We start from the raw sequence: 14,310 nt of genomic DNA on the forward strand, positions 1-14,310 counted from the left end.
GCCCGCCTACACGAACAGACACGTGATACCCATCGACTAATCATGGCTTATTTATAAGAAACTACGTTTGTCGTAAAAGTTCACTGAAAATCATTCATTCATCCCACTTTTAACCACTTCTCCCCCATTTTTCCCAATAAAATAACAGCTTATGTTCTTTTCCATGGTTAACTTTATCTCTATAACAAATTTAATCGAAATCGGTTCAATGCTTTCGCATTTATATTTAAAGACATAGTAGAGATTGCACACCCCAGCTAATATCATAAATGCGAAAGTATTTACATACATACATATAATAACTTCTTCATCTCTACAGCTTAAGATGGAATTGAAATTCAAATAGTGACAGGTTGCAAGCTATCGCCTGAACAATCCCAAGTTTATTAGCATTTCCCTTAGTCACCTTATCTTGCTATATCACAAACAAGCCAAGCGACCGAAAGATAATATTTACTCAGTTGCTTTCACTTAAATCTTGAATGAAACTGAATCCTTTGTAAACAGTAGCAAAACGTTAGCAAATATTGTAGCCGGTTCAATACAACGAGCCAATTTGTTATAAAAATTAGATTTGTTAGATTATTACTTTTTTTAATAAATGTCTCTTTCCCTGTTTCTGTTTCTGTGCCGTGTGGTTCCCGGCATTAATAAAAAAAAATATGACCACTCCATCTTGTGCCCATGGATGTCGTAAAAGGCGACTAAGGGATAGGCTTATAAACATGGGATTCTTCTTTTAGGCGATGGGCTAGCAGCCTGTCACTATTTGAATCTCAATTCCATCATAAAGCCAAACAGCTGAACGTGGCCTACCTGTCTTTTCAAGACTGTTGGCTCTGTCTACCCCGCAAGGGATATAGACGTGATTATATGTATGTATGTATGTATGTATGTATGTCTGTTTCCCCTTATAATTCTGTATCACGATAATGTCTAAAATCACTTCGGGCACCGTGTACCTCACTTTTCTATTAAGGCTTAGCTGCTTGTATTGTGTGCTCAGGTGATATTCACTCCAATGAAACTGGATCCTTTGTCTAGTTGATTGTTTGATACAAAAGGCTAAGAAAGTAATAGAAATTTTGCATACAAAGCCTCTTCGTATACTAAGATAGAGAGAGGAACAGCAATCATATATTCAAACTACCGTTTAACATAATTATTGACGGATATCTGTATGGAATGGATAGTGCCTTGTTAAAAAACAGTGGATAGTTTATCGAATTTTGATAAAGTCTTAGGTTTTTTTCTATGTGGAGGAGATGGAAAGCACAGAGCCGTTTATTATTTGGATCACATGAAAGTTGACAATTTAATTAAAAATAAATGTGTCAATTTACAACAATGCAAAAAAAAAAACATATCGAACATAATTTCCGTAAATTACTTTTGTTTCACGCTTGAAACCAATGGGTTGATTTTGTTTTATTTTTTCTTAAACTGCCAACTGTCATGCAAACGTAAAAAGTGAAAACTAGGTTTCGTTTTATATTCCAGCCGACAGCTTATTATTATTTCATAATGCGGATTGCGAGCAGGTTCATAAAGTTGCAAATTACAACCTTTTTACAACTTACACTGGAATTGCTAGAAACTGTTGATACTTAATTCTTTGATAGTTGCAGATTATGGCGTGGAAACATTAATTAACTGAAACAAATCAGTGAAACAAATGACTCTACATAAGTTGAATAGAATACATTCCTATTTTTCAAGGATTTTTCTACATACATACTTCTATTCCATCATTTGTGATATCGAATATAGGTCAGGTTCCAGTGCAGTGTGCAGAGATATGAGGACGCAACCGGGACTTATGTCAAGAAGATGGTCTATGAAGACAACATTGGTTTTTTTCGGCATTTGTTCGGCTTAACCCCGTATTTCGGCGTTAAAATGTATACCGTTAAAAACAAAAAACATAGATAATAATACGGTACTTATATTCAATAACGCATAAATATTAAAAAAAAACCCCAGAATCCGACACCAAAACGGTCCTTTCCATAGAGTTCACAATTATAATACTGGCCAGTAACATTCGCAATAATGGAGGCCAATACTTGGTATTTAGCGTTAAGACCAGTGGGTCAGTAGGCTACAGCGGGGATTAATGACATCTACGTAAACAATCGCAAGTTGGACACGGCCCGGACACTTAGGGAAACTAGTTTGATACAACCGCGGTACCAATAACTTGATATTACGTAACAGGTATTGGGAAAGTACGGGGAATATTTGAATATTGAACTTCATATTTTAGTTCCCAATTTCATTTATTGGCATTATTGGCCACGTTATTGGCGTTCTCCAAAGTTTCAAATATTCGACTAGCCCAACTGCTAATACATCGATTACGCAATGCGTATTTTTGTAAAGTATTATGGTATGGTAAATTTAATCGACAAAGGCAGGAAACAAACATAACCATATTAGTCTTTATAGATACATGTTTATTATAAATACATGTTTAGGTACTAAACATGTATTTGTAAATTTCTGTAGTGATTTTTTTAACTCCCGTCTGTCGTAGGACTTCTATTAGGAGATTACGTCGGGCCGCTGGATTATAAGACAATAGAGGCCAGGTTATCCTCGCTCCAATGCCTTTTTCAGGTTGAATAAATAAACCCGTATTTCATCTCAATAATAAAACACTTATCAAAGTTTATCTTATCGCAAACTATATACATAGTTGTTTGTATCTTCTACATACAAATACAACTCTTTGTACATGCAGTAGTGTTATATAAAATGCAATCGACCCAAAACACGCTCGACCACCATAATAGCGGCTCTTGGGTTAAATTCTCAGCGCAAAAATTTACTCCGCTCTTATTTTCAACACACAAGCTGTGAACAAATATTTTTTTTTTAAAAAAACATGTCTCTTACAAAGCCTATGGAAAGCTTATAATAATTAATAATATATTTATTTAAAAAAAATATACATACTATACACACAAGTACATAACGAAATCATTACATTTCCTTCCTAAACCTAAACAAAACAATAATATTACCTTTAAAATTTAAACCCACAAGTGGCCATTGAAGCAGTTCCGGATTTGTTTATGAATAAAATCGTAAACTTTTAAAATTTCGGATGTTTATCGATACCTACCTTTCAATCGATCATAAAAATCTAATGTTGCATTTCGGATCAAACTACAGTACATTGATAAAAAACAGCATCCGCGTATCGGTTCGAAGTTACTATCATATAAAATCAACTATGACGTAATTTTTGCATCACGAAGTGTTTTAAGACCGTTTATAAGACACGCCTTATCCTCGACAGGATTCAAACGAGTCATTTGACCTACATAAGATCAGACACGTGTGGTTAGGGAAAACGTAATTATGAAACCATTACATTTAGACAAATACCCAAGACCTAAGTTGCAATAGGTACACAGGCTGGATCGCAGAGGACGAAGACAGTCCTTGTGATCACGGTCACAGATGGACGATATGCCATTTTGAATATAGAGATATTTAACTAACATGTAAATAGGTCGGTAAAAAATACATAATAATCATGATGTTATGAAATTCTTACCCTTACCGTCGTTAGGTCCCTAATCGTGGACGTAAAAAATATTCTGTAATATTTTTATTAACTTGATTTTCTTCTTTTAAATGGGCTAGCAACCTGTCACTATTTGAATCTCAATTCTTCATAAGCCATACAGCTGAACGTGACCTTTCAGTCTCTGTGAGACTGTTAGGTTCTGACTACCCCGTAAGAGATTAAAACGTGATAATATGTATGTATGTAAAAATCCGCTCTTGAGCCAGACCCGATAAATCACAACATTACTATTAGTTACTAACCTGTCAATACATACCACTACAAAAATTATTAAAACTATAAAATGCAATGCATTCAAGTGTTTATTGTACGGTAAGAAGGTGTCAAAGTTTCAATAGCATATCATACTGCATAAATTAGATAAGAATAAAAGGCAGAAGAACACAAGTCTTGAACTCACTTTGGTGTTAGTTCAATCTGAGTAATTTTTTAGGAAAACTGTATCAACTTAGCCTTCGCGCATGACACGCGCGACGCCGTTTTATCGCGCGAAAAGCTATCGCTGTCCCATTCCACGTTATAATAACGTCGTCGCAATTGCCATGCTACGTAGGCTGGCATATGTCTAAAACGTCTTCTAAGCAATCAACGGGCATAAATAATTAAAACTTAATTTTAAAAAAAACTAAAGAGAAGTCGTAACATCTTATCTTAATATACTTTGACATTTATTTACTTTTCATGGGCGAAAACAGAAAACTTTAATAAAAACTAAATCCAACATGAATAATCCAGCGGATTTGCATCATGATATCGAAAAACGACGGGTTGACGATAATTAGTATAAATATAATAAATTAGATAAGATAACGGGTTTAACAAACCAGAAGCACATAGTGAAAATCACTTAGTTTTGATAATCGCGTGGAACTTAGATTTTAATTACGCACGGTAGTTATCAATGGAAATTGATATAATGGTTTCATCACACTTAAAAATCGTAATCGTGGACGGATTTGGATGAAATTTGGTACAGAAGTAATAACCTGGTATAACTGATGCGGGTAGTTCATAAATAGAAAATTTTAACACAACAACAAACATTTAGCGCCAGTTTCCTTCTAGCATATGGCCTGTAATCCCAACTATTATAATAAATGTTTTCCGAACTCCTCTGTACTGTATCGATGCAAAATTTCAACTCACAATTCCACAGAAGATGGATTCAGTGGAAGACCACCAATCGATCTTCTGCGAATGTGGATTAAAAATACTATAATGCTTCTGAAAGAGAGTCTGAACAATAGCATAATTCAAATTAATTTTTGCTTGTAATACGATAAAAATGTAATACTCCCTCTTTTTCAAACATGTTTACATATCCTTGAGTAACGCTCTCAAGTGTCTCTTCAGTATATCTTTAGAAACCAAAAGATCTTATCTGCTTGAATCCTCTGATATATACACCTTATATCTAAAACATGATTGGCGTACAGACGACATAATGTATCAGAACGTCAATAAATAAAATAATAATCTGTTCATAATAAAACAAAGTATTGACGGTATTTTTGACGGTTCAGACGCATGACGTCTCTTTCGCAAAATGTCGAAGATGAAATGAGAGACATTGCGATTCCGCTGCGTATAGGTATTGAAAACTCAAGTTAATTCCCGTTCCCGTGGGAATTTCGGGAAGTCCTCCTTAGTGCACCCCTTGACTATATAACCAACATGTCTAATTTCATGTCTCTAGACTCAGCGGTTTGGTCTGTGCGTTATCTGTTAGTCAGTCAGTGAGTGCACTCAATCATTTAGTAACGAAAGAGTTTTTAATATATTTGTTTGCAAAAAAGCTGTTATGTGTACGTATGTTTCATTTCGAACGACCACGACCATAAACAATTGATATTGGCCCTAATAGAGCAATATTACTTGGTCAATCGTATGGACGGCGGCCAAGGCTTTCAATAAATTAATCCAGTGATATTGTCAGTGGAACCACTTAGCGCCATGCTTGTTAATTAAAGTGTAATTGTTTGATTGCCATGTTGATAAGTAAACATCCAATTTGCGACTATAATGTAAATGTGCAAACTAATATCTCAAATGAGATTTTGTTTGTAAGTATGTCTTCCTTCAGTTAACCAACCAACGAAACGTAACCTCTCAATCTTTTCGAGAATTTTAACCCTCTTTACCCAATACCCGGATAATGCGGTGATAAGTTAATTTATGTAAGTTCCTCGTATCTTCGTGCATTTTTTAAACTCGATAGTTAGTAATTTATTATTTTTGATATTTATAATTTTATATCAAAAGCAGTTTGCTTATTCTCGCTATAGTACGTAACGTATATACAAAATACACCTATTAAACTCAACTTCTACCTTGCTGTAACACACAACTTACTTTCTCAGCAATAAATAAATTAATGCTTTGATGGTGTATGGCTTTATAGCTGTCACATCACACATTAAAATTTACACATAAGTATAGTCACGTCTATATCCCTTGCTACAGACAGAGCCAACAGTCTTGAAGAGACTGAAAGGCCACGTTCAGCAATATGGCTATCAGGCCGCACTACAATTGTCAGGCCACACCTTAAGGCGAGATTAGCATGGAGTGGGATAAAAGGACAATTTTGAGTTTAAGAACTTAAACCTTAGAAAATCTAGTCCAAATCTTTCACAAAAATCAGCGATAGTGATTTAAACGTATAGTATAGATAGTAAGTAATAAAGTATAATGATATAAACGTATTTAAACTAGCAGAATGTTAAACATACACTTAATGGTTTTGGGTTTAAGAATATTATTTAGATTAGAAAATCTAGAACAAAAATCCTTTCAAAGATTCAGTAAAGTGCAACATTAAGTTATTTAAAAGTTGCATAATGTTTGCATATTATGATATAACACATAATTGTGAGCAACATAATATTACTATATTGTGACTTGTGACCCAACTGCATACTCCCACGGTCGTGGTGTTGGCAAATTGTAGGTAACAAATATTTGGCGAAAGCGCGGAACGTGAGAAAAATGTAAATGGCTTTTTTATAAATACTATCTACTGTTGTAGCCGGCCTAGGTTAGGCTGAAATTTTCCACTGAATGATGCCAATGTTGTCTCAATTCGTACCTATATACTTGAGTTTCCCAAATCCAAGGTCTCTTTTCAGAAAGAAGAAGATTCATGACTAACGCCAGGAGAATAATTGGCGATAATAAGGTTGTGGAAAAAAGGGTTCCGTTCCGCCTCTCAATTGACGGTTGAAAGACGTACCCGAGTCAAGCACATTTCTTGGATAAAATATAGTTTGGGAGTGCGGCCGCTGTCGGCTCTGTGGTCATAGTCTATCGAATGGCTCAAGAGCGTTCCTCCTAAGTAAACCTGCACACTTCATACTACACCACTGACCGTACCACATACCACAGCATGGATTATTTAAAGCTCACGGCCCAAGCTTAAAGCGGAATTCAAATAAGCAAAGAAGTCCAAACCACTCGGGCTTGCTGTAACCGGACAGGTGTTTACTTTACGTCAAGACATGCGCCATACCATAACGGAAGTCGCTTCGTGTAAAACCCTGACTTACCCAATCCAGGATCATGACTTAAGGGGGCATCCAGGCCTACTCTCCGTAGATGAAGGTTGTCACTGAGATTGACGCCAAGAGGAAGATTAGTTCGCAAACGAGTCTGTCTTCCTGTATCAGCGCGGGCAGACAAGAGTATGTGTTCACGTCAAAAGGCTAAAATTAACATGAAACTTAATAAAGTGCCATAACCTCTGTGAAATGCGGTCTATTGTTTATAAAATCCGCATATGTTCACGTAGACAGCATAAATTATACAAATAATTTATGCAAATCATTAAATATGCACATTGTACCAATCGGAAGAACATACATATATACATCCCATCTTACAAACATATATCCCATATATATTGCAGGGTAGACAAAGCAAACAACAATACTTACCTACTTGTAACTTATTATGTTTTTCTTGAGATAGTTTTAGAGAAACATATTAAGAATAACATATGATTTTATATGTATTCTATTATAAATAAAAAAAAACTGTATCTATAAGAATACACTTTTGTTTAAAGATTTAATCACATGTAAAATTATCAAGATACTGGAGTAAAATTGACTAAAGATAAGTAATAGGATAATAGGTGACTAATAAGATAGTCAAAGCAAATATTTTGTTCATTAATCTTTCTGTTTAAGAAAGTAGTTTATCTTTCTGTTACCTTTGAATGAAAAATATTGTGATGTCATCATTTTATTCTGAAATAAGTTTTTTTACAAGTTCTCTTACTATTTTATTTTTATGTTGTGAGCTAAGCTTGTATGCATGTTGTATGTTCTCGTAGAGGTTTGTGCAATTTACATATTATCTATTTTTAACTAGATCTTGCCCCCGGTTTAACCTATTTGATTGGTTTTCACCTGGAAGACACTATCACATTTTTAATATTAGCATTGACGATTGATTATCCTTAGACAACTCAATTACTTTTTGCATTATTATTATTCAATGAAAACTAGATATAAGTATTAAAAAAGCATCTTAATCACAAACTGACACTAATAAGCTTAGTTTAAAATCCATAAAATAATTTAGAAAGGTAAAAGTATAACTTGTTTTTTGTTTTCCTTTCCATACTTTGAACAGAAATATGGGAAATGGGTCCATGATTTTATGTGTCTGTTCATGAATACCAGATTTCTCTGAAATGTATGCCAATATAAAATAAAAATAATGTTAAATCTTTATGTCTCAGAAGGTCTCTTTCAGTTATTTAAAACTCATACTTTAATATCAAAAGACATAATCCATAGGTATTTTTATTTATGGTACCTACATACTTATTCTCCTTTTGTATACGGTATGAATAATAGTTAATAAAGTTTAATAAAAAAAAAATTATCTTACCTGCGAGCTAAATGCAATCGCTCCTGGGTGGTCATATGCTCCACCTGGGCCATCTCCGCAACCAAATCGGAGTGCTCCATTGTAGAATCACCTACAACATATCACTCTAGTAAAAGAAGTTGAACTGTTTAAAGAGTATTTATTATATGCTGCTCAAGTCATAAAGAAATATCCAGCTAAATAATGAGGATGAAATATACAAATTTGAGATTTTCGAACATAATTAAGATTAGGAAAATAGTTTTCATAGTTTATCATGACCTTTTATAGTGTTTCTATTATTTTCAAGAATGGTAACTAGTGATAACTATCAGAAGCTCTGATAAGATATGAATGGTAGGCATATCAATCTTTTAACATGACAAATTGCGACTAAATCTTGGAAGCGAACAAGTCATTACATAAAAAGTCTTTTACCATATATTTAGTTACAACTAAGTGGGTACAAATATTTAAAAAACAAACTGACATTATTAGAAAGGAACTCTGCATCATCAAGCAAAATTACCTTTGTAATCACAATAAACCTTTTTTGGTTATTTCTCGCAGATAAATACGATATTTATGTTTTTAAAAATAGGCTGGGTTACTAACTTACCAATTTTCCAGATAGATATTAAGCACAAGTATGTTTCATTCTTTTATTGATACTTTGCCACACATGATAAACAGACTAGGAAATTGTTAAACACATGGTGATATACTTATCAAACACAGATTAATTAACAATATACTTAACAAAAAGTTTCACAGTTACGCGGCATTTTCCGTTATGTTTCATGAAAATTGTATTAATTTATAGAAAATCACAAATCAGACAACGACAACGACCGAGCGAGCGGCACGGATGGATGTGACTTGTGTTGCCATCACAAAAAATATTAATACGATGAATTGTCAGAAGCGAGTTTCAATTATATAATCGATTATTATTAATTTAATTTAACCCTTGTACTCAAACTAAAAACAAGATTTCGTTGTAAGGAAAATTTTCCCAACAGAAAGGTATTTTTCTTTTAGCGGTTTCTATTTGGATCCCAATTCTATCATTACGCCATACTTGGCTGAACATGGCCTTTCAATCTTCTAGACATAAATGTGAAAACACAAACGGGTGTCAATGTATTATAATTATCACTAAAGCCGCTTTTTAACACTCGATATTTTTACTGCTGCAAGTATAACATAGGTAACTAAAACATCACATAAAAAAGAATTTTCAAACAAACTTCTACAAGATAAGAAAAAAACATCAAATTTTCACTCAAATAGGTACCTTATTATTATTATTGTAACAAAATGGTTATACACCTACAGACCTACATTACATATTTTAAGTATTGCGATAGAACTACAAGTAACATATAGATATTTTTTTGTCCATCAAACAAGACGCTTCTTCGTCATGGTCATGCATCACTCCCCTTCAATGAGACTCGTTATAACCAATCCTAACAATCGTTATATATCAATGCCGAAAATCCATACTTAGATCAAATGTTTTTTTTTTTTCATTATTGTGTATTGTTCACTATTTTAATTAATGTGAAGTGTGTCGATACCCTAGTATATCAAAATCGAGTATTTACCGATATATTTTTCATCTGGTAATATTTTTGTTCTAAAATTGGAATGTCAGTTGTTTGACATTGACATTTATTTTCAAGGCCTATTGTTTTTGTTTGTATTTTTTTTTATAGCATTGATAATCGTATCTTATGATTAAAAACAGAGCACATAACACCTCGCATAGTTCAGAGAGATTAAGATTAAAAGAAGTTAAGAGATTCAGAGTTGGCCTGCTGAGTGCTTCTCATATGATTCTTTTACCGATTAAAATGTAAAAAGCCTTTTAAAGAATTAAATTATACATTATTTATTATATATCACACAAATAGATTTTCAGCTTAACACAATGATAGACTATTTTGTATTAGCATTATTCCGCCTAGTGTATTTTATAAATTGTAAATGTTACAATTGAATAAATAAAAAAAAATTAAGTTTTCACCTTTGCCCGTGTGAATAGACACTACACGCATGAAAAAATTTATTACATTGTAACCTAATGAAAACCGATTTTTTTTTCAAAAAATGAGTTAGTACGAAGTTATTCTCAAAAATCAAATTTCTAGGAAGGTACCTAACCTTATTGAGCCCAAAATTTTTAGGGTTCCGTACCTAAAAGGCCAGTTTTTTTTTTGGATTCAAGAAGAGATGAAGGATTTCCGTCTTCAGTCTTCCGTTAAGAAATGGAATCACTACGACTTATCAGACAACGAAATGTTGGTTATAGCACCCAACAAATAAGTAAACCCTGGAATTTGACACTATTAGTAGTTACTCGAAAACTTGCTACTACGCATCCCGGACTAAAATGTTGTTAAAGTTACGTGCTGGACACTGTATCTACTTGCTTGCTACATAACTGATAATATAAATGCGAAAATATAAGTCTAGTATTTGTTTGTTTGTTTCTTCAACCATTATCTAATCTTCTTGAAAATGTGTGTCTTTATAAGAACCTAATTAAGAGTCTGGAGATGGACGTAAAAGGATTTGCGATAATTCTGTATTCTTTTGTAGGTGGCGTGAAATTCTCGCATGTACTCGTAGGTAAAATTATAGATTTAAATAGAAAGCAACTAAGATAGAAATACTTAATTAGTTATTAAGAAATTATTACGGGAACGAGTACGCGGGCGGAAGTACGCGTACTTTTTGTGCTTTCTTCCTCATGGCTTTATCCCGGTTGCATCCTCACCTCTCTGGAGAGGAGCTCGCCACCATGGATCCAATACGGGTTAGACGTATTGGATCCATGGTTACTCATCCAGTTGCCTGAATGTGCAGGTTTCTACACGATGTTTTCACTCACCGCAAGGGCGTCGGTTAGTTGTGTGCGTATTAATTATAAAAAAAACATTCAGCAAGTAATTTTATTTAATTTATAGAAGTTTTTACATGATCTACCTAAGTGATTACAGCTAAGTACAATTAATAACAATAATGAATGATCATATCAGTAAAAAACAGTTTATGAAAATGTTACGGATTTTTTTGTAGATCTATACGATACCTACGATTTTTTTAAACACTCGGTACTTAGTCCACTTCTTTAGGTAAGTACTAAAACAAAGCTAAAAAGTCTTTTTGTAAAAAAAACACTTAAGTAATACATAAGTACTCTTTTTAACATTAATTAATATAGCCATGAGAAAAAAAATCAAAATGAATATATGATGTCATATGACTCCGTCTGTCAGGTGTCATACTTTATTAAAAACCATTTGTAAAATATACATTTCAAGATTGTTCACCTACCTTTATTTTAGTAGGTACTTAAATTTTAGTACTTATATACCTACTTAACTAGAGGCCGCCCGCGACTTCGTCCGCATGGAAACCCTATCAATCCCGCGGGAACTCCGGGATAAAAAGTAGCTTATATATTATTCTGGGTCTTCAGCTACCTACATATCAAATTTCATCATAATCGGTTCAGTAGTTTTTACGTGAAAGACAATAACAAACATCCATACTGACATACTCACAAACTTTCGCATCTATAATAGTAGTAGGATTTATTTGAATTTACGTCAATTACATAGCTGTCATTAGCGTTTTGTTATTCCAAGTCTGATTCTTTTTTGTTATACCACGTTTTATAGTGACTGACGTTTCATGTCAAGTCACACGGGAACGCTGTCGAACTCCTGGCTCTAAGCTACCTCCCTACCATTTTTCAGCCAAATCTGTTCTGCCGTTCTTGAGTTATAAGTGGTGTAACTAACACGACTTTCTTTTATATATATATATAGATTGCAATAAATAGGTAGGTACGGTCAACGGCAAAAATACCCGACTTGTTTGGAACTTGTCATGTTTCACTGTAGTTGTACTGTACATGCTTATTTGCTTATTATTTATATTTATTTCGCATTGAGAAAGCAATTTACTAACAATCCTATACATGCAATAAATCTCTATTCGTCATTTGGCAATCATAGTTAGGTTTATTTTGAATACGGCGGATGAATGATTTGATTTTCTTCCACAAAAAAATTAATATCCTTGATTTACTGATATGACACCATTCATATTCCAAAACTTTTATATCTGATACCTTCATATAAAAATCGATAATTAGATTTTAAACGTTTTTAGTTATTAGGTTTCTGCTTAAGATTTAAGTCAAAAAGAGTTCTCGTTTTTCATATGAAAGTACCTAATATGTAGAGTAAATATACAACCAAACGCGCAGTGTAAGTCTATCTAAACTAGGCACTATAATTTTCAATTGACACACCATAATCATTTCACAAAAAGCTTGTTTTCGTAGTGCTTTGCATGAGAATCAAGATCAAATGGTTATGCTTGAAGAATTTCGACAATGGCTCTGAAATTATGGTTTATTCATATTTAATGATGGCTACATACAGGATATGGTTTCAAATATAAATATTAAACTAGTGAACCGACCAGGCCTCACACGGTTAAAATATTTATATCCAAAATTTTAAAATGGCTTGGGGCTAGGAGAACGCTACGGTTCATACCTACATGCTCTACAGTCGTAGACCTGCTACGAGTCTACGAAAAATGATCGCAGAAAAAGGAGTATTATGATTCGCTATGTATGATTTTTATTTTCTATCTCAATTATTCCTCTTTTTATAAATATTAATTTGACCATTCCACGAAACATTTCCAGCATAACGTTTATTTTAATATCAATATCTCACATACAGGGAATTTAAACAAATTAATTTTGATTATTATACTTAGATACCTATACTTATAAGGAGAACTGTTTCACTGATTTTTTTAATTTTGTTAAGATTGTTTACTTGGATTTGATAGACGACGGTAGGATTTAATAGGCTATTACACTCTTTTTTGAAAACTGTTTTAAATCAATCCTGAGACTGTGTTATACCTATAGAATTTTTATTAAAATTTTTTGAAGCCGAAAAGTGCTCTAAAAACGATTTATTATTTATGATTTTGTATTTTCGCGCGAAAACGCCATCCGCCATGCTGTTTTGACTCGTGACGTCATACTTTTAGTAAACAATACGGCTCTACGTAAGACTAAAGTAGAAAGATTTTTGTAATAATGAATTACAATACATATTGTTGGTGTCTTGTTCCTGAATGCAAGAAACAAGTATAAAAACACCAGAAAAATTGTGGATTCCACTGCCAAGTGATATTAAAATGAGAAACCATCAACGTATTAATCCTCGGTAGATTTATATTGTCTGCTTTCACAAAACCGTCTTCCATGATTCTATTAAATTATTAAAGAGTAAAAACCCAAAAATGTAATAGAAATTTTAAAATTTCAAAATAAACAGAGCCTGACATCATCAATATGTTTTCGATTCGATATTTGTTTACTAAAAGTATGACGTCACGTCAGTACCCAACATGGCGGATAGCGTTTTCGACTTTTGAAGAACAGATTAAAAAAGAGGATTTTTTAAATTGAATTATAAAATCCATATTGCACTTTTATGAATAATGATCGATGTTTTTCTTTTATTTTTTACAAAATCTATAAGATACGTGCATTTTTATATTTTTTTTTACATGGTGTAAAATAGCCTATTTTACAATATGAAATTTCCTTCAATGAGTAGATAATTATGCAATCATGACCACGAAGTATAATTATTTTAAAAAAAGAAATTTTTCGTTATTAATTCAAATATAGAAAAAAGGGGAGAAATTGTACGGCGACTGCTTTTGTATTATTTGGAAACTAATAAATCTACTTTATGATTAACTACTTTTTTGTCTCTAGTCTTGTT

At 33.0% G+C, this 14,310-nt stretch overlaps 1 protein-coding gene across 2 annotated transcripts in view; it reads right to left on the reverse strand.

The window, feature by feature from the left end:
- Positions 1-9,353, reverse strand: part of LOC106135081 (protein phosphatase 1 regulatory subunit 16A) — a 35,503-nt gene extending 26,150 nt beyond the window's left edge. For both annotated transcript variants that reach the window (XM_013335271.2, XM_013335270.2), the window contains exons 1-2: positions 9,093-9,353; positions 8,495-8,585 (exon numbers count right to left, since the gene is read on the reverse strand). In XM_013335271.2, the coding sequence (XP_013190725.1) occupies positions 8,495-8,574 (80 nt within the window). In that variant the 5' untranslated portion in view covers positions 8,575-8,585; positions 9,093-9,353. The remainder of the gene's footprint in view (positions 1-8,494; positions 8,586-9,092) is intronic.
- Between the last annotated feature and the right edge of the window lie 4,957 nt (positions 9,354-14,310).

The sequence above is a fragment of the Amyelois transitella genome, chromosome 11 (genome assembly GCF_032362555.1).
Source record: "Amyelois transitella isolate CPQ chromosome 11, ilAmyTran1.1, whole genome shotgun sequence".
Classification (NCBI taxonomy): Eukaryota; Metazoa; Arthropoda; class Insecta; order Lepidoptera; family Pyralidae; genus Amyelois; species Amyelois transitella.